A 22,415-nucleotide genomic window follows, 5' to 3' on the forward strand; every position below is an offset into this window, starting at 1 on the left:
CTAACTTCATCTAAGCCTTGGACTTCCAGTTCTGTATTTATACGCCTTTTTAGTGGATCATATCAATGAGGTTTTAGACCGGGGAAATCGACAATAGACCAATTTTTCACTCTCCGCCAAATTGTTGAGAAGACCCAGGCAATCGGAGAGCCACCGTGGTGCCTTGCACACTGGAGGTCGTGGGTTCAATTCCCCAGCCAGGCAACATCAAACATTTTTCAACGTTGGCAAAATACCCCTCAGTAATGTTGGCGACATTTCCTGAGTATTTCAGCCATATAAAACTACTCTGCAAGTGTAGTCTTAGGATACGCCGTTCGGACTCGGCGATAAACTGTAGGTCCCCTATCATTGAGCTAATATTCATCGGGGTGCACTTATTTATATGAGAGAAGTCTCCCTTATAAGACCCAGGCAATCAACAGCCCAATTAAGGCCAAGGTGTTCCAAGCCATAATGAGTTCGGCATTCCTGTAACATTAATTCCATTATACAGTTAAAATAGGAAAGAGCCGCTCCGAGCCTTTTAATACCAAAATAGGTTTCAGGCAAGGTGACAGCCTGTGATTAGGATTGCACTCACGGTAACACCCGAGCAAGTACTGCAACGAAAGCATGTCATTGTGTTGTTGTAGTGGAAGAATCTTTGTCTCCTTATGTAGATGGTTCACTTGAGACATGAGGAGTCAATCTGCAGTTGCAGTTCTCAGGTCGACATTCCGATAGGTTTATTATTTTTCCATCGCATTGCACTTATATTTGCGGAGCACACTGGCGCCGCATAGCTTACCACAGATCGACCTTTCTCGTCAGAAGTTTTCTTTATCAGAACCACAAGTGCTGCCGGATAGGAGACCCTGTTCCTACATCCCAGCTTGTCGTAGATACTTCTGGCATGAGTGAATGCGAGCCCTAGAATCTAGGGGTAGTTGGTGGTTGGAATTCTGTTACCATCGACCATGACATTTAACTCAATGTTCACCTTTGCAGTCCATAGAGTGGCCCTAGATTTAGTGGGGATATTTGCATATTCCTTGCGTAGAAAAAGGTGGTGAGATCAGTGGAATAGAAGCTCAGCCTTCCGCAAATGACAGGAAAGAAGGTACCTGACACCAAAATCGTACAATAATCGGCATACTTTACGCTATCAATGCGGAATGGAAGCGTTGGAATAGAGGGAACTCATGGTTTCACTCTATGGGACTTGGACTTTTTGTTCCTGTATTCAACGTACAACTGGCGTCCACAACATCGTCCATTGTAAATTCTGATGGTTCCTCCTCGGCGGGAAGGGATCTAAAACGACGTGGTACTCTTCTCTACGCCCTGTCATTACCCCTGGTGTTGACTGAGGTCTATCTTCCTTCTTTCCAGGGGTCGAGAGTGACTTCACCGTTGCCCACAATTCCCTTATTCCGGCTCCAATGTTGCTACTCTTCAGATGATTTAACTACTTGTTACGCTTATGCTCACCGACCAAACTGTTAACTTACAGTGCCAGTTCCCTGACCCTTGGCTTACTGGGGTTGGCACGACGAAGCTAATCGCACTCATTTTCTAATCCCCTTGCCTCTGCTGGAAAGTTTTGTCTTACTTCAGGTATTCGACCAGCAGGTATATGGCGAGCGGTTGCAGCAGTGATGATGTCTCGGAACATAGTTTTTGATGCCCGAAAATCAGAAGGTTAGCAAATGACCGTGATAAGCTTCGTCGAACTACCGTTTAATAACCCAAACTGAAAATAAAAGCCAACAAAGTGGTTCGTTGAGCATGAACAGATCATATGAAGTGTTAAATATTGGATCCGTAACTAGAAAAAAGTGGACAAAAGTTAGATTACTTTCAAACACGCTACGACAATCAGTTGCAAAAATTTAAATTTCGAATGGAGTGAAGCGATATTGTCCATCTTCGAACTAAGTTTGGATGAGATTTTACGTGGATTACCGCATGGAATAATTCGTTCAAGACTTCTCGTGCCTTACATTCAAACAGACAGACACCTGGACGAACAAGGTTAAATTAACTCCAATTATATAGTTGGTAATTTCGGTCCATTATGTCTAGAAGGATGGGCTAGCCGCGAAAGACAACGATACGAGACATGCTGTTAAATTTCCATTGTGCGAAAAAAATGTTGAATTTTTTTGAAATATCCATATTCGTAAGAAATATTACGAGAAAGAAATGTTGGAGCAAATCGGGAAATCCGTTCGAGAGTTATCGAACGCATGATTTTTAGTCAAAAATATAATAATAATTTCTGTGGAGAAGGTATCTAAAGGAGTGGACCTATATGTTTTTGACATTCCAATGGTCTACCCCTTTTTCAGATGTAATTCGAAATATTTTAGTTGTAATTCGTAACATTTCATTTCTAATTCGAGAATTCCATTTGTAATTCGAATTATTTCACTTGTAATTCGAATTACTCTATTTGTAATTTGAATTATTTTATTTGAAATTCGAATTATTCCATTAGTAATTCGAATTATTCAATTTGTTATTCGAATTATTTTATTTGAAATTAGTGTCATTCCATTTGTAATTCGAATTATTCCATTTGTAATTCGAATTATTCTATTTGTAATTTGAATTATTTTATTTGAAATTCGAGCAATTCCATTTGTATTTCGAAACAAAAAAAAAATACAAAATATTTTTTGTGTTGATTTTATATCTACCTTTTTCGAATTGCACATAAAATTATTCGAATTAATAATGGAATAATTCGAATTTCAAATAAAATAATTCGAATTACAAATGGAATAATTCGAATTACTAATGGAATAATTCCAATGGCAAATACCATAATTCGAATTAAAAATAGAATAATTCGGAAATGGAAATGGAAAAATTCGAATAAAAAATTTAATAATTCGAATTACAAGTGGAATAAGTCGAATTAAAAATGGAATTCTCGAATTACAAATGAACGAATTACAAATATAATTTTCGAATTACAATTAAAATAATTCGAATTACATCTGAAAAAGGTTTAGAGTGGTTATTCTTATAGCAGGTTGGATGTATCGATCCACCTTGTTGAGTATACCTTATTTTAGAGTACGCTTACATTGTATTTGTAAATCCAGTGGATTTAAATAGTTAATTCCATCGCATAAAAAGAAGGTTAATCTGCTTAAAACTTATAATAAACGTCTCCTAACAAAATTTTTTTTTCCAAATTTGCCCAAATTTCAAATGTCAACCGCTCAGCATGGTAGAACAATGTAAGGTAACAGCAATATGTAGCTGAATGAACTGGGCTGTAACTTTAGTGTCAAATTCCATACGACATTTAATATATTTATTTCTATTTTCGATGTACATTAGGGATATATATTTTTGAGAAAAAAAATATAACATTCCGAAAAAAACAATTTCCCATAGAGACTTCTTCATATCAATGGCATGTAACCTCATCCCAGTCCGGACGACGTGCCGCACATTAAAACAACGCTTATAGGGGCGGTAAAACATTTGTTAATATGTGTGATATTTTGTTAAATTTGAAAAAAAAAAAATAAAGCCCTAATAAACATGTGCTTCTTTGATTTCAAAAACAAAAGATTGAAACAGCTTCCCCTTTTTCTATGAGTTTCCAGCGATTCCAAACATTTTTGCAAGAATTCTACTATTTGTGAGAAATCATACATTTAGTGGAATGATATGAAAACATTCAAATTGAAAATGTAAAAAATTACTAGTTTTTTAAATTCCAATAATTTATAGCCATTTCCTTATTTTGTTTACATATACTGGTGACACTAACATTACAAACAAAAACAAATTTCGATGTGGTTGTTGTTGGGTTGTATTTGTTGTAGTATTGACTTTACCTTATTTGTTCTACCATGACCACTCAGAAAGAAAATTTTATAATGGATAATGAAATAATAATTTTGCATGTTAGGGCGAAGATCATTTAAAAATTAATTTTTTCGTTTGGAGTTGAGCCTAATGACCGAAGATTTTTTGCAAGTGAAAAAGACAAGCCGACCATTATGTGACCTAGTTTCGCCGTTGGTAGCAGCTCATCAGACATATAGCCTGTGGAGTGGCTTCTCTGTCATCGAACTTTTTTCTTTCAAATGCAAATGTGTGTCCGAATCGTCGGTTTTTCTTTTCGGTCATTAAACACGGTGCTCTTGAATCAAATTTAAATGGAAGGTGCTTACACCTGGGAAGTTTTTGCGGATTCTGAAACTACAATGTTCATAGATGAGAAAAATCAAAAAACAAAAAAAAATCGCCGGAGCGCTTTTTAAATAAATCGCGTTTCAAGTTGACATTTTTAGGGTGTTTGTCAAGGAAACCATTCAGATTGAACGGACAAATATTCGTCTCTGTAAAAAAAACACGTTGCATTTTAAAGAAAAAAGTTCCATGACAGAGAAGCCACAGCCAATATGTTTGCTAAGCTGCTACCAACAGCGAAACCAGGTCACATAATAGTGCTTGTGTGGGTTCGAATCGTGGGCTGTCCTTTTTCACTAGCAAAAAAATCGTCGGTCATTAAGCTCAACTCCAACGAGAAATTAATTAAAAATAATATCTTTAAAAGAATAAAAACATTTTTTTTTATTTTGCATTAAGCATATATTTTTGTTATGTTTAAATTCATTTATTTTTGTTTATTTTGTAGTATTTGTTTTTAAATTTATTTTCATAATGTTGTAACAAAAGCTCGTTTGGTTTTATAACAAATTCTTAGATTAAGTAATTTTGTTTTATTGTTTTTTTCTTTATTACTTTTGTGTGTATATATAATTAATTTATTTATATATATTTGTTTATAACAATTGTAACCATAAGCACATTTCATTTTGATAATTTATTTAGTTTATGCTATGCTAAAATTTATTGTTGGGTTTCTCATTTCTTCGTTTGGGATATTTTTACATTTTTTTCGTTTAAAAATTGTTTTAAAACAAATTCAAAAAAAAAAAAAACAAAAATCTTATAATCGAAACATAATTCGTTTTTTTTGTTTAGGAAATAATTAACATTTTGTTTACTAAATAAATAACAACAAATTCAACATTTTTATAGACACATTGTACTCTCAAATACGTTTGATGGTGGGATCTGTAAAGAATACCGATAACTTACGTTTGAATTTCTCCATGCGCGGCTCATGATCCGATTCCGATTCACAGCTATCGCTTTCATCGCCAAAGACAATGGTGCGTGAAAATGTGGGCAGGGGAACGGCAGTTATTGGTGGTGATTGGCCATCATCCGTTTCGGAGAAACCAGGATTTAAGATGATGTTCGGTATCAGCTCAATGCTATCCCAACCATTTTCGAATTCTATAGGGGATAAAGATATTTTGAAGGCGAAAAAGGAAAGAAAACGAAAAATGGAAACAGATGGGAGGGAATGCAGGAAGAATGAAGTAGGTTCAAGTAAGTAGTACAAAAAGGGGGGGGTAGAAGAAATAAAATTTTATAAAATATGTTAATATAAGTCAAGAAATTGTTGTTGATTACACCAAATGAATTATCATTTTGTAGGTTTTTTGTTGTTTTGTTTTTTTTTTTTTTTTTTTTTGATTATGATGCCAAATAAAGCGAACATTACAATGACAGCGTTTGATAGTGTAAAGCCCATAGAAAAATTGATTGTTTTGTGGTTGTTTGGAGTTAGAAAGGCAATTTAAAGGCGAAAAGTAAGACAGACAGAAAAGTATATAGAACAAGAGAAAGAAAGAGAAAGAGAGACAAGGAAAATAAAGAAATTTTATAAATGAGACAAAGAAAAGAGACAGAGACATAGAGAAAATATTGTGTAACTCCATTTGTCATTGCCAGAAAAACATAAAAAGCATTTGGTTTTTGCATATTTTTTTTTTTTAATTTTGTTTTATTAATTAATTAATTTAAAACACAAAGCATAACATTGAACATTAAACATATATAGCTATATAAGTATGTATAATATAAGTAATTTGGTTGGTTTTGATTTTATTGCTTTCTAAATAGAATATTTTTAATTCACGTGTGTGACGCGTTGAAGAATAAAACAAGAACAGATAAATAAAAAATATTTACAATAAAGTTTTAATAAAAAGTAAATTTAAATCATTCAAAACACAATGATATATTTGGACATTAGGTCTGTGATGCATTCAGGCTTAAGTCATAGGCTGTAGAAGAATAAAGCACAAGTATTATGTAAATTAAATATGGCTCTGAAACCTTTAGCAGAAATTATTTAAGCAAGACAATCATTGTTCCTTTGTGCCTCGGTCGGTATTATTATGATTATTATATTGTAATTCATTTTATTATTATTCTTATTATAATTAATTTTATTATTTACATGTTTAGTAGAAGTATTATTTTTATTATTATTACATAGGGCTCCAAGCTCAGAGCTACTGTGGTGGGTCAGTCGGCGGCTAATAACAGTTATGCAGGTTAGCTGCGAATTAAATATGCAGTCCCAGACCATTGAGCGGTGAAAGCTGAGAATATGTTACAAAAGACATCAACCTCCGATAAAGCTTCTCACGACATGGCGAATGGAAGCCGTCATCCAACTAAGCATGCAGTCACATGGGGTGGGGCGCTTTACTGATAGACCAAACAGGAGAGTGATGCCTCCGTGGTTCCCCCAATCAAACAACGGCACGCTGATGACATTGCTACGAACATGGAAAATGATCCGGATACATTACGATATGACTGCTGCAGACGCGGCATTAACAGTTAGCGAGAGTGACATCTCACCGAAATGTCTTCCAGGTTAATGTCGTGTCAGTAGCGCTGCCGACAGTTTTTGGTCGGAAATCGTCAAAAAATCGTCAAATCGTCAACAAAATTTGGAAAATCGTCAAAAAATCGTCATCATGATCCAAAACTAGGTTTGGTTACCGTTTAATGCGATTTTTTAGCCGATAGATTTGTCAATGAGACTGACAACATAAAATATACAACCCACAGCAATAAATATAACCCAATCTCACTTAAAGGTTTGTCCCTAGTTGGGCAGACCAAAAAACTCATTTTCTTAAATTGTTTTTAAAGGAACTACCAAATCTTTTTTAAAAAGTTCGTTCATCAAGAAAGAAAGAGCACTACTTTTGGTATTTTTGTTGTTGAAAAATATTGGAATGTCTTGTGGTAAATGGTTATCTGCGAAACCCTTTTTTATAAAAGCGTTTTGCGATGCCAACGATGACTCGAAAACGAATGGGTCGATTATCGTACATGTTTGTAAGCAGTTTAAGAACCTATTAATCTTGCCTTAAGGCGAAACAGAATTTTAAACAAATTTTTTTGTAATAAAAGTGTAACTGTCAAAGTTCAAATTTCGATTTTAAGGAAAAAAATTGACTGTTTTTTTTTTGTCAAAAAATCTGGCTACATTTTTTTATTTTTGCCTTATTTATTTTTTAAAAACTGTCTCGCTTAAGGGCAAGACTTTTATTTATTTAATAAGCTCACCAAACCATGTGACGATCGGTCTATTCGGTTTCGAGCTATCGTTAGCACCGACTTCAAAAATGCCATTTCGAAAAAAACGCGTTTAAAGTATCTATTCTACATTCAAATCTCAAGAAATTGTTCCCTTCTTGATTTTTTTAGCGGCATACTCTACACTACCTAAGCCAATATTTTTTTTTTGTTTGAAAGTGACAAGTAGATGTTACCCCTTAGTTACCGCTATAAAACAGCTTTCAGAAGATGATAGTTTTCCCCGTGGTTTTCTAATTTGCAGTAATGCAGCAAGGTAAAGCTGGGTACATATTGCCAGTTTTGAATGACAGATTAGCTCAAACATCGCTTGCTTGACAGTGTGACCGTCCATGTTTATTGGTACACGTACATTTGGTTGATATAACCGGATTTAACAAACCGACTGGGATTCAAATGTCAATTCCATTGCTTATATTTCAAACAAATCCTCATAAAGAATGTTAACCCTGCCAAAAGCTCTAATATAAACAGCATATTAAAATAGCTCATGAAACCGAGTTTAGAATATTGCTTTCCTTAAAGACTTTCGTGAAATTTTGGTCAAAATATAGTTATCATGTTTTATTTCATGCAATTCGGGATTACGTGAAAAATCGTCATTTTGGACCACAAAATCGTCAAATCGTCATTTTTCAATTTTAGGCCAAAAAATCGTCAAAATGACGATAAATCGTCAAATTCGGCAACACTGCGTGTCAGTCCCAATAAAGCCTTGACTAGGACTCACTTCGTCGTCATTTAATTTGCCTTGCAGCTTCAGTTGATGTAATCCTGATTAAAACCCGACCTGGCTCTGAACACAAGTGCATAAGTTCTTGTGTCAAGCCTCGCGCGGACTTCACTGCTCACAAAGGCACCCTCGGGATCAAAGAAGGGCAACTGCATCACGAGTAAGGATAACGGATCTGAGCTGGGACTCACCAAAATTACCCCCAACACCACAGAAGAAAAATTGCGTTTCGCAAGAGTTCTGGAACCAGGCGCACACCGGTGGACTCGCTTATAGCAGCAGGAGCACCAGTGGATTGTTTACAGAGCCACGAAAAAACCCCACAGCAAATTACAATAGCAGCAACAAAATCAGCACCTTTTAACTCCCCTAAGCAGGAGTTCATTTGCCAAATGAGAGCATCAGAGAAGGAAGCCTTCGCAAAAATGCCACATTGTGCTCCGGAAAATGAAAGAGGCAATTAGCAAACAGCAGAGACGTCCAAAATAGAGTTCGTAAATAGGCGAGCTACTAGACGTAATTTATAATTATCGACGGAATTGGAAATCAGCTGAAAAAGAACGGCAATCGAGCAAGACCAAAAAAGCAGTTGATGATGTGTGTTTGGCCCCACCAACATCTAAAACATCACAGCACAAGAGAAGCTCGGCTAACCCTGTTGACATTAATCCGGAGAAGAAGAAAAAAAGAAAACAACAGAAGGCCGTCAAGAAGCGGTGCCGGTTATATCCCAAACAGCAGACAAGTCTAAATGGGAAACTGTAGCCAAAAAGAAGAGACCAAAGAACCTTCCAGATGCTGTAATCATCAAGGCAAGCGAAGCACAATTATTCTGATAAAATATCAGACAAAATGTGAAACCTGAGGAAGCAGCTGTTGCAATACCATCCATCAGCAAAACGAAAACGGGATCAATCCTCCTGTTGATGGAGAAAGGAGGAGAAAGAGAAAAGTTCTGTGAGGCAATAAAAAGATCTCTGAAGTATGCAGCCACTGTAGATGATACAAATCTCTGTGTTGTGATGTCCAGTTTTTTTTTTTTTATAATTTTGACAAATATTTCTAAAAATGGTATCGAAAACTAATTGTAAGTAAACAAAAGCCAAAATATCCTAAATGCAATTAAACAAAAAACGTATTTTTATTGTAGGATTTTCTAATAAAAAATAACTCATAAAGCAGTTAGAAAAAGAAAAACGAAACGTATAGTTGAATGTGAAATAAATTAGTTTTATTTATTCCATAAAAAACAACTGGCCGAATCTGCCCGGTGGAAACACTTTATATTAAATAAAAAGATAATATACGGTCACTCATAAGATACCGAAGACATTGATCGAGTTACAAGACATTGATATCGTGATCACAATGGAAGAGGTACAACTTGCCGTACACAACGTCACAAAAATAGCTGTACCAGACATCGGAGTATTTTTATTATTATTACAGTACATCTAACTCGTCCAAAAAACCGGAAACAAAGACGTGCTTTCGTGTTTATACCCGAATACAAAGTTAACAGAATTCTAGAGAAAAAATGCCTGGAATTTGGACTGACAGACTGCGACCACAATCGTGCGTTGTCAATTTTTTCTCTGGGCAATATGACTGTAAAAGGTAGAAAAGGTATGGGACTATGCATCCAATGCGGAGAAAAAAGACACAAACGGAAAGAGTGTAAAAATACGATGAGACATGGATCCACCACTATACTCCAGAGACAAAAGAATAATCCAAACAATGCACTGAAGCTGGAGGAAGTGCCCGAAATAAGGCAAAAACAATTGAATCGGCTGGTAAGGTTATGGCAACGGTTTTTTGGGGACTTCAAAGGTATTTTATTGATTGATTATCTGCAAAAGGGTGAAACAATAATTTCAGAGTACTATTGCAAACTTTTGGATCAATTAAATGTACAAATTCGAGAAAAACGTCCTGGCTTACAACACAAAAAAATAATTTTTCACCAAGACAACGCACCAGCGCACAAGAGTGTTTTAACAATGGCTAAAATCAATTAAAGTACGAGTTGCTTGACCACCCACCTTATTCTCCTGATTTAGCTCCAAGTGATTTTTACTTGTTCCCAAATCTAAAAAAAAAATCCTTGCTGGCAAGCGTTTTACCTCAAATGAAGATGTAATTACAGTTGTAAACCACTATTTTGAAGACCTTGAGGAAAACTATTTTAATCAAGGGATAGAATTGCTAGAAAAGCGTTGGACTAAGTGTATTGAAGTTTCAGGAGATTATATTGAAAAATAAAAATATTTTTGAAAAACTAACTATTCTCTTTCATTGATAGGCTAAGAAGTTTCCTAACCGCCCTCGTAAGATGAAATGCTGCATATGTGTCGAAGAGGGGAGAAGCAATGTAAATCATTTGCCAGAATCCAATAGATGTCCACCAAACAAACACCAAACACTATGAAGATCCTTCAACTTAACATGCATCGGGGAAAAGTAGCTGACACTATCCTGCCACAGATAGTTCATGGACAGGAGGCCGACATTATGATTATAAGCGAATACTCACGAAAAGCATATGGACTGTGGTTTGAGGACGAATCCAAAACCGCTGCAGTATGGTTTTGGGTATTAAAAAATAATAAAGGAAGTTCTCAAGGAGATAGCTAATGCATGTCCAAACATATAATTGGACATGTATAACCACAGTTTACTAGAGGGAATATTTCCAAAGCCGTGGAAAGATCAACAGCTCGTTCTAATTAGTGAAGACAAAGGAGACCCAGCGGCCCCATCTTCATGCAGGCCATTATGTGTGCCGAATACGCCTGGAAAACTTTATGAGAAGTTACTTAAAGAAAGAATAGTGGATACTATAAACTTGAAAGGCGACCTGAGGCATAGCTTTGCGTTAGTGGTTTGTCTGCCTCACAGGTTATCTTGGAAGTTTGTGACAAATTGTGTTAGGTCTGTGGTTCTGTATATACCAAATAATTTTAAAAAGTGCCATCACTTCGCTCTTTTGTACCATTCCGATCATACGGATAATACGTCCTCGATTGCAAGCAGAAATAAGATAGGAAAAACGGAGCAGTTTGCGCCATTGCAGTTTTCTTTTATGAGGCTTATAAGCTTAGGCGGGATACCTCTTTTTTGCGGTGAATTCCAAACACAGGTACGGTTAATGGTGTCGAAAGCCTTTCAAAGGCAATGAAAAGTAGATGCAGCTCTGAATTACATTCAAAACTTTGCCTTATAATTAACCGGATGGTATTTATAGGTCCGCTCATGAGCATCCACTTCGGAATCCGGCTTGGGCTGAGTTTATGGAATCCTCCAGGTGATCTTTGATACGGCTGAGGATAATGTTGGGAATTATTTTTGCTATTGTCGGTAGCACACAAATACCACGCTAATTTCCACATTCCTTTAAATCTCTACTTTAAGGAATTTTTACAAATATGCCATATTTCCATTCGTTTGGAAAGATCTCTTGCTCCCAGACTTGATATATTAAAGGGAGAAAGATTTCAGGACTAAGATTTATATCGGCTTTGTATGATTCGGCGGGTATACCATCAATACCGGCTTCTTTTCCATTAGGTTGTTGCTTGAGGGCAGCGGAGACTTCACTTAAGCTTACTGTTGCTGCTCATATTCTTGAATTTACATCAAAGATGGTGGGATCAAAATCGATATAATGTTGTTCAGAATTAATTTCCACATTCAAAAGGCTCCAGCGAGAAAGTCGCTCTCCGTCGGTGTTAAGAAGATTTTCTGTCTCATCTTTTATGGGGGTTAAAGAGGTATGTATATTGCGGTTTACCAATTCTTTGGTGACCCTAAATACTGTACGAGAGTCACCGAACATAAGAATATGGGTGAATACTCGTATAAGACATGGATATGTAAACAATTACATCCCACAGATGTTCTCCGGTCATGAATATTTTCGGAAGTATTTGTTCAAACGAGGAAAGTGCAGTTCCCCATTCTGGCTATACGAGAAAGAAGAAACAATAGACGACGATTTTTTCATGCAACCGATGGCTCGAACTCCGAGCAGAAGCAGCGTGGGTAATTGTCGATATCTCGGCCGAAAATATTGTGGAGAAAATGCTAACAGAACACTAAAATGCAAACGCAAGGTACTGCGAAAAGTTGCTGAGAAAGAAAAGGTAGACCTAGATAACGCTTAAAGCAAGCAAACAGCGGTGCTTGGACGCAATCAAAAAGGAGAAGAAGGCCTCTGGCCTGGGAGCCACCTCGAAGTAATACGAAAGTAGTGCCGAAGTGCACATAGCTTCCAGAGGTGGTCATGTGGGATTTTAGTCGGAATAAAGATCGAGCCCGACATACTACTACCCAGCAAAATTTGACGGAAGGGGTTCTTTGCGATGACGTGATTTCATGTCATCTTTTGCATTGGTTCAAAGGAAGTCGTGGAAGATCCGATCTTTTCATTAGGATTTGAACCAATGCAAAGGAAGTCGTGAAAGATCCGATCTTTTCATCAGCATTTGTACCCATTCCATCGATCCAATAGAGATGATGTTTGTGTTTTTATTTACACACCTGTTTATTTTCATTTTGGTATGTTCCAGTACTGCAAAAATCTACTAATTTTTACTATTTTTTCCGATAACATAAAGGAAAAATTGTTACGTTGTAAAAATAAGTAGATTCTTGCAGTTTCTGGAACAGACCAAAGTTGTTAGAACTGTCGTCGTGATGTTGTCTTACATTTCCTGCATATCAAACAACTAAAACTTCTAAACAATTGGTATTATATGAAGTCCCAACCATCGAGCTAAAAATAGAATCGGACTGCACACATTGCTATTTTAAAAGTTCCCTTGTCTGTTCTAAATCTGACATAGAATGAAATCAATCAAATCTCGCTCCTTGGAATTTGAAAAAAAGTCCGAAACGAAAAGGAACAAGAATCTGAAAATAAAGAAGAAACTACTTTTGGAAAGAAACAATTAAAAATAAATTAATTAAGCATAAATGGTATTTTCCATAAAAAGTCTCTCCTCCCCGTTCGTTACATTTTGTTCTTAGAGATCCCTAAAGCAAGCCGGGTTGTAGATCCCTACATATTTCCGTCACTAAACAAAAGAGTATAAATTACCAAAATGTTGTTAAAAAATAACGAAATTATAAAATAAAAGTAATTTACGAAATAAAAATACTTAAAGGAGTGCATTTGGAGTCCATGTCGAAATCTGAACTGGTGATGGGAAGATAATTGAAAAAACCTTTTGTAAGATGAAAGAATATCAGTTGCGGAGAACGGAGGAAGTAATCTTTTGCGTTGCAGCGGTGGTGATTACATTGCAATTTTGGATGTAAATATTTGAAAAACTAAACTGATAAATTAATTGTAGTTATTTCATGAATTCGTTTGAATTAATAAAGTTTTTATTAATTTTCTCGTTTAGAGTTAAGCTTAATGATCTGAAATTATTTGCAAGTGAAAAAGGAAAGCCATGGACTCGAACCCACATAGTCACCAAATTACGTTACCTGGTTTCATTGGTGGTAAAGCAAATCTTCGGACGTATCGACTATGTAATGGCTTCTCTGTCCTAGAACTTATCGTTTTTCAAATGCAAATGTGTTTTTATACATTAACGGATATTTGGCCGTTTTGAAATGTATTTTCTTCACAACAACCGCTTTTTGCGATGCCTTTGAAGTTATGAGTTTTGGCTTTGAACGCTAACACGCCGTGACAACATTTTTTTTGATATGTTTTCAAGGACGTGGGTTCAAATCCCAGCCGGGCTCAGCCTATTTTTTATTTTTTGAAATTTTGCCTGTTAGGGCGAAGATCATTTTTTAATGATTTTATTAATTTTCTCGTTTAGAGTTAAGCTTAATGATCTGAAATTATTTGCAAGTGAAAAAGGAAAGCCATGGACTCGAACCCACATAGTCACCAAATTACGTTACCTGGTTTCATTGGTGGTAAAGCAAATCTTCGGACGTATCGACTATGTAATGGCTTCTCTGTCCTAGAACTTATCGTTTTTCAAATGCAAATGTGTTTTTATACATTAACGGATATTTGGCCGTTTTGAAATGTATTTTCTTCACAACAACCGCTTTTTGCGATGCCTTTGAAGTTATGAGTTTTGGCTTTGAACGCTAACACGCCGTGACAACATTTTTTTTGATATGTTTTCAAGGACGTGGGTTCAAATCCCAGCCGGGCTCAGCCTATTTTTTATTTTTTGAAATTTTGCCTGTTAGGGCGAAGATCATTTTTTAATGATTTTATTAATTTTCTCGTTTAGAGTTAAGCTTAATGATCTGAAATTATTTGCAAGTGAAAAAGGAAAGCCATGGACTCGAACCCACATAGTCACCAAATTACGTTACCTGGTTTCATTGGTGGTAAAGCAAATCTTCGGACGTATCGACTATGTAATGGCTTCTCTGTCCTAGAACTTATCGTTTTTCAAATGCAAATGTGTTTTTATACATTAACGGATATTTGGCCGTTTTGAAATGTATTTTCTTCACAACAACCGCTTTTTGCGATGCCTTTGAAGTTATGAGTTTTGGCTTTGAACGCTAACACGCCGTGACAACATTTTTTTTGATATGTTTTCAAGGACGTGGGTTCAAATCCCAGCCGGGCTCAGCCTATTTTTTATTTTTTGAAATTTTGCCTGTTAGGGCGAAGATCATTTTTTAATGATTTTATTAATTTTCTCGTTTAGAGTTAAGCTTAATGATCTGAAATTATTTGCAAGTGAAAAAGGAAAGCCATGGACTCGAACCCACATAGTCACCAAATTACGTTACCTGGTTTCATTGGTGGTAAAGCAAATCTTCGGACGTATCGACTATGTAATGGCTTCTCTGTCCTAGAACTTATCGTTTTTCAAATGCAAATGTGTTTTTATACATTAACGGATATTTGGCCGTTTTGAAATGTATTTTCTTCACAACAACCGCTTTTTGCGATGCCTTTGAAGTTATGAGTTTTGGCTTTGAACGCTAACACGCCGTGACAACATTTTTTTTGATATGTTTTCAAGGACGTGGGTTCAAATCCCAGCCGGGCTCAGCCTATTTTTTATTTTTTGAAATTTTGCCTGTTAGGGCGAAGATCATTTTTTAATGATTTTATTAATTTTCTCGTTTAGAGTTAAGCTTAATGATCTGAAATTATTTGCAAGTGAAAAAGGAAAGCCATGGACTCGAACCCACATAGTCACCAAATTACGTTACCTGGTTTCATTGGTGGTAAAGCAAATCTTCGGACGTATCGACTATGTAATGGCTTCTCTGTCCTAGAACTTATCGTTTTTCAAATGCAAATGTGTTTTTATACATTAACGGATATTTGGCCGTTTTGAAATGTATTTTCTTCACAACAACCGCTTTTTGCGATGCCTTTGAAGTTATGAGTTTTGGCTTTGAACGCTAACACGCCGTGACAACATTTTTTTTGATATGTTTTCAATATGTTGTTTTTCATGAAAACCATATTTTAATACAGCATTTCCATTTTCCAAACAATACATGAAAATTTCATGCCAAGGGGTTGGTGAAAATGACATGCCAAAGCATTGGTTAAAATGACATGCTTAGGACCCAGAAAAGAACGTCATCTTTTGGGGTCCACGCTCATATAAAATTCATCGATGAAGATGCTAAAAAGATGACATGCTAGATCACTGGCACCCATGATTGAATGTCATCTTTGGCATCGAACATTTTGCTGGGTATGAGTGACGATTCCTCATGAATGCGCAAAAGCATTTTTCCATCTGAGCCGCAAACAAATTATTTTCATTTTTAATATAATTATTTTTATAATTAATTTTATTATTATTTATATTTTTATTATTATTATTATTATTATTATTGTAATTAATTTTATTATTTATATTTTAGTACATATTATAATTGTTTTTATTAGTTCTATTATTATATTAATTATTATTATTATTGCTATGTCCGTGGGGTGTTATGTCACGGCACTGTATCGGTCATTATACTTCGCTTTAAGCTTGGCGTTGTATTGCCTATTAGCTATTCCAGGCTTCAAACCATTTTTAAATGCGAGTCATGTAGTAATATTAACTTTCTCTTATCTTTATGCTTCATTTTATATCCTCAATACCAGACTTAAGTCCAAAGCATCTAACTCACATATTTCATTGTGTTTTTGATTTCAAGTTCCTTATTTCTTGGAAGAATAGAAAAAGTAATAAATAAAAAACAGATTTGAAATTTCTGTTAATAAATTGACGACAGCTTGTCAAAGTGGTTTGTTTTGTCGTTCTTCCAACACTACCTTCAAGCCGACGGCATGGACTTAAACCGCCTTCAGTGCAAATTCTATCTCTAAAATTAAAACGAAAATAGTAGAATTGTGAATGGATCTTCTTAGCGTAATAAGAACATGATTTATAACGATTATAATTGTTGCTGTTTTTTAGAAAAGGAAAAAATATTCTAATGAAATGGGGCAAGTAATAAAAAATATATATGTTCTAAAATTGGTCCTTTAACGCTACTACCCATGGTACAATAATCTAGAAGGTAGGTCAGATTCGAAAAATTTGTGAAAAACAAGGCCTGGTTGTATTTGCTTATTCTGTCAGAATTACTATAAATAAATATGCAAAAGGTTGTACTGTTTATTTATTTGTTGGATCATTAACTAAAAACACGAAAAATGAATAGGAGGCCAAGTTTTCTTTACAGAGTCAGCTTCCATATACATATGTATATTCTAATGTTTGTTTCATCACAATGTTGATGAATTTCATTTCAATAAATGGTGTAATATAAATATTTTGCTATGGCCTACCTTGTAATGATTGTACCAGCTACTACCGTTGTGAAAAAGATTACTGTGCGAACACTAGATCGGTCACTGGATACTTGGGCCACAAGCAGATGCTCTAGAGAAAACTGTCCAAAATCCATCACGATTAAGAGGTGAAGAAATAACCCTAGCAGGTCACATCAAATACTTATGGCTATATTACACCATATGCTTTTTCACATGTATGTTGCCACTTTGGGTATACTAATATACAGACCAGTTGCTGTCATACACGTGAAAAACATATGGTGTGATATAACCATTAGACCTTATCTTAGACTGAAAACTATCAAGGAAACGTAACATGGGACATTGCGCTCTTAAAACAACAGTTGCATACTACACATGTTGCAAAATGTTTAGAAGCTGTTGCGGCCTTAAACCTAAAATGGCTTTAGGTTATGTACACCAGCATTGTCCGACCCAACCCCTCCCCCTAACGGACATAAGCCCCAATGGGAGTTATGTTCGTTTTTAAAATTTAAGTGATTTTTATTTAAATACAATTTTTATATCAAATGTATAAGAAAATTAAAAAATAACTTTAAGTTCATATTTTCATTTCATAATACAATTTATAATTGATTTAAAATTTCTAAGAAAATTAAGTACAAAATGATTAGAAGCCAATACATATAGAACTACTATTTTAAATAACAAATTCTGCCTGCAGGAAAATAAAAAGTTTTTGTTAAAATTTGCAAATACTTTCTGAAAAATGAAAAGCGCCGCAGGCGAAAATTAAAAAAAAATCGCGCGATTTTTTACGAATATATTTTCACAATTTAAGAAGATAGAAAATGTTTGTAAGAATATTGAAATACTTTCTGAAAAACGAAAAGCGCCGCAGGTCAAAATATTTTTGAAAAAATCGCGCGAAAATATTTTTATTTTAAAAATCGCTCGATTTTTTACAAAAATATTTTCACAATTTAAAAAGATAACAAATTTTGTTAAAATTTGCTAACACTTTCTGAAAAACGCCGCAGGCGAAAATATTTAAAAAATGTGTGATTTTTTTACAGAACTATTTTCACTATTTAAAACAATAAAAAATTGTGTCAAAATTTGCAAACACTTTCTGAAAAGCGAAAAGCCAAAAAGCGAAAATATTTTTGAAAAAATCGCACGATTCAGAATTAAGTATTTTTTTCTTTTACAAGTCCATATAGAAAAATTAAAAAAATGTCATGTATACAAAATGTCTTCGTCGAATACCGTAGTATGGTAAAACTTCTCCGTACTGCTGCTGACATAATTTCGGACATAATTTCGTTTTTAAATAATTTCGGCATTGGTTGGCACTTAGGCCTTCTCAAATGTATAATTCCGCTTACATTCTAACTTCTAACCTAAAATCTATAACAAATTGTATAATTATAAGTTTCAAAATTAAGCAAAAAAATAATTTTGAAATTAAGAAAAAAACGTTGGAAGTTATGTCCGCGATTTTTTGGAGTTATGTACATAACTCCCAAAATTCGTTCGGCCAAAATCATTTTGGAAATTATGTCCGGGCACCACGATGGATATTCTGTCAATAGTTATACACATCAAATGTTATACACATCTGGGAATGTGGAGAGATAGAGCATCTCTGCAACAACCTTTGATCAGCCTTTTGAAGTCAAAATTTCCAAGCAGAAAAGAAGGGAATCATGGATCACTACTGACCGGTCACGACATCACGGTATATACGTCTGTATATAAGTTGATGTCTTGACCGGTCAGTGGTGATCCATGATTCCCTTTTTATATGAAATGTGGAGTGGTTCTCGGAAGAAGCAGACATAGTTACACTCACAAAGGAGGAGATACTGGCTAAACTTGTTGCTGCGAAAAATTCTTCTAGCAACCCGTAGCAATTTCTCAGTGAATCCAGCAATACCTTATCGAGAATTATACCCCTGAACCATCTGATGAAGTAGTTCTATATCGTCACCATAAATGCCGGAAGACGTAACCGACATGGAAATGGAAATTCGTTTTTTGATGGAATCTGATATATTAAGCTAAAATACATGCTCTGGCAAAATTTCAAGCTTCTACGTTTAAAAATAACGATCCTATTCAAGAAATGCCAATAGACGTAACAGCATACTGTAATTTTCATAGAACACAAAAGGCGTAACCCACATTATTTCAAAACTAAACAGCAGTACAAACAATGTATTCTTTGATATTTGCAGCAATTATAATGCCAGAGGGAGGGCTTATTGAGTTAATGTATAATTTCCACGGGGGCGGATTCGGTTAACCGGTTATTTGACCCGAAAGTCCAGGTTCAAAACCGGGTTAGACCCAGTTCTACTGAACCGATTACTACAAAATGGGTAAGGTATGAAAGCTTATGGAAATACCTATCACATGGTGTAGTTAATTTAACAGTTTGGCTTTTACTCAGCTTATTTCTCCATATGTGTAATTTGACTCTTAGGTTACCATATCTCAAGAATGGTTTTGGCTTTTTTCAAAAATCACAAAGACCATTTTTTAGTTAATTTTTAAAGTAATAACTTTGACTTTAGACGGTTTTTACTGGTCTTACAGAAAAAATCCATAATTGAAGATTATGACAGAAGACCTATGCCCTGATTTAAATAAACATCTGAAACGCACATATGGAAAACAATATGTTAACCGGACAAAAGGAAGTGGTTATTCGGAAGGCAATGCTCGTCCCGATATTGTTCATTTTTCCAAGAGAAAGAACGAACGGAAATGTTCAAAATTTGAGACGTTGATACGAAAACGTGTATTTGGTCAAAATTCACGTCGTTCTAGTACAAAGATGTATTCATTAAAGACGGATACGATTAGGCTGTAAGTTTGCAAAAGATGGTCTGGTCAACCAACCCATGGTTTAATAGAGATCAACTGATTGTAATAATCGAATAGGTCCAAAGGACAAAAACGCAAATTTTCTGTATTGGTTTGTATTATACAAAAAGACAGGAAATCCTACAGTCACTGCGAGCATTGGCTTTTGATCCTAGCAGTATAATCTACCATAGAGAAGTTCCAAAAATTTTGAGGCAGTGGATCCTTCTCAGATGTACACACAAAGGCTAAAAGTCTCAAAAAAGAAATTCCAACACCTGCAAGACTTAAAACGCTTAATTTCAATTGTCATTACTTTTATGACAACATTCCTTATGACAATTAAAATTTACATTTAAACTGTTACAGATCACTTAATTTATATGAACTATATTTTGTCCATAAATTGACTTTAATACAACAATAAATATTCCAGATTTAATATCGTCTAATACAATTGAAATTATAAGTAATTATAGTGATGGTTGGAATAAACAGTTCACCTTATTGTGGTCCATTGAAATATCAACGTCAAGCCTGGGAATTGAACCCAACACCGTCAGATGGCCAGTTTAAAGTTCGCTTAACCGCGTAGGCCAATAAACCAGTCCTAATTGGTTTATAATTTTTCATTTATACTAGTTTCTTCAAATGTATACTCAATAAATTGTAGGTTACGTCTTTTAGTATTTCAGAAAAATACAATGCCAAAAGACGTAACCCACACAGCTTCTAACATTCTGGAAAAAAATTTAATTTTTTTCAAAAAATATATTTCTTCTCTGTCTTAAAACACGATACTAAAATTTTTCGATATTTTATAACACCGTTTTCATTTTATAACGTTTTTTGCTTCTCCTGTAAAGTTTTATTTTTGTGGGTGACGTCTTCCGGCATTTATGGTGACGATATATTTCATAATTCATTTCTAGTAATTTAACTTTAAAAGCATATGCTTAAAGCTAATAATTATATGTTTGAAATAATGAATATGTATGTATATATTAGTAATAAATGAATATATAATGTTCTCCATAGATTTGAAATTTGAAAAATATGGCATGTAAAACAAATATGTATAATTATGAATAAATATATTATTATAGATATAGTTCTAATGTTACACAACAATAAACGTATTTACATAGCATTTTAGTTTGTCTTTTTTTTTTGTTTATGAAAGATTCACATACAGAACAAACCATCATAACTTGCACAATGTTAGGAAAACGAAATATAATATAATTTCAAATGAATACGGAATGTTAATGTCAAAGCTTTAGGAGCCAAGTGAGCCCGGTCTCAAATGTTTTGAATATAGTTTAGATACTTTAATCCGGGTTCATAAAGTTGCTTTAGTATACCGTTGACGGCTCATGTATATTCAGCGCTTTGGGTGATTTTGCATTTCGTGTAATATATACTTTACGAACATGTGCATTCAAACGTAAAGATTTACAAACGTCTTCTTCAAGTTTGGAAAACCCTGCTTTCTTTATGGAAAGTTAAACATTTGGGTTAAGCTTTAGGCTAGTCAAAACACCGCCTACTATGAACAAGTAAAAACGGCCGGGCCGAACTTGTTATAACCTCCACCACGAGTTGCATTGCATTAGTTTATGAAGAAGACTAAATACCAAATTTCAGCAATTTCGGAAAAACAACCCAGCAAAAATTTGGTAAGCACATGTCATTACTTCCTGCATTACCTGGTAATGAAAACTCATTACCCTCCGGATTATCTGGCTGTACATATAAGACAGTTTACACATAACTAATTACTGAAAGCGCAGTGGCAAAGAATAGCCCACTTACGTATAACGGCCGGAAAATCTGTGCTTGGGTACCAAAAATCACCACTTAAAAATCTATGGTACGATCAGGAGTGTCGCGTAAGGCTACTGAAGAAAAGAACGCGGCATACAGAGCAACCCTGCATTCAATAGCAACACGAAGCGCGAAAGGAAATAATCGGAGAAGAGGAGAAGCGTATTTTCCGAAGAAAAAAAGAGCAAGAAAAACGTGAGCGTGAGAAACTCGAGATGATCAGGAGTCAGAATGAATTCCGAAAATTTTACCAGAGTGTAAAACACCAAACTGAAGGGTATGGTTCAAGCACATTCTCCTGCAAGGATGATGACGGGAATCTGGTAACTGATACAGATAGCGTACTGAGGATCTGCAAAAAGCATTTCATGAAGCTCTTAGTATCAAATATGGTCGGCGATGAAGATAAAGCAGAAGCAACCGCAAACGACGACGTTGAATGTCTACCACCTAACCAAAGCGAGGTCATGACTGCAATTAATCGGCTGAAAGGCAATAAGGCAACAGGAGCTGACCGCCGAACCGTTCAAGGCCGGTGGCGAAATGCAGATAAGAAGAAAGCATGAACATCGATTGGAACCTCAGACTTCTATGTCCCGTACACAAGAAAGGAGACAAGGCGGTGTCTACAAACAGAAGAGGCATAAGTCTGCTGCCAATCGCATACAAGGTGCTGTCGAGCGTACTGTGTGAACGTCTTAAACCTATAGTCAATAAAATAATCGGGTC

The 22,415-nt window shown here is 35.1% G+C and overlaps 1 protein-coding gene across 3 annotated transcripts in view; it reads right to left on the reverse strand.

Moving 5' to 3' along the window:
• Nucleotides 1-4,726: 4,726 nt before the first annotated feature.
• Nucleotides 4,727-22,415, reverse strand: part of LOC141397526 (uncharacterized) — a 381,453-nt gene continuing 363,764 nt past the window's right edge. For 2 of the 3 annotated variants that reach the window (XM_073973930.1, XM_073973929.1), the window contains one exon: nucleotides 4,727-5,316. In XM_073973930.1, the coding sequence (XP_073830031.1) occupies nucleotides 5,069-5,316 (248 nt within the window). In that variant the 3' untranslated portion in view covers nucleotides 4,727-5,068. Of the gene's footprint in view, nucleotides 5,317-15,928; nucleotides 16,553-22,415 lie in introns of those variants that run through there. The other variant, XM_073973931.1, reaches the window with a different exon arrangement.

Source organism: Musca autumnalis, unplaced genomic scaffold (genome assembly GCF_047663935.1).
Source record: "Musca autumnalis isolate F117 unplaced genomic scaffold, ASM4766393v1 scaffold_3, whole genome shotgun sequence".
NCBI classification, from domain to species: domain Eukaryota; kingdom Metazoa; phylum Arthropoda; class Insecta; order Diptera; family Muscidae; genus Musca; species Musca autumnalis.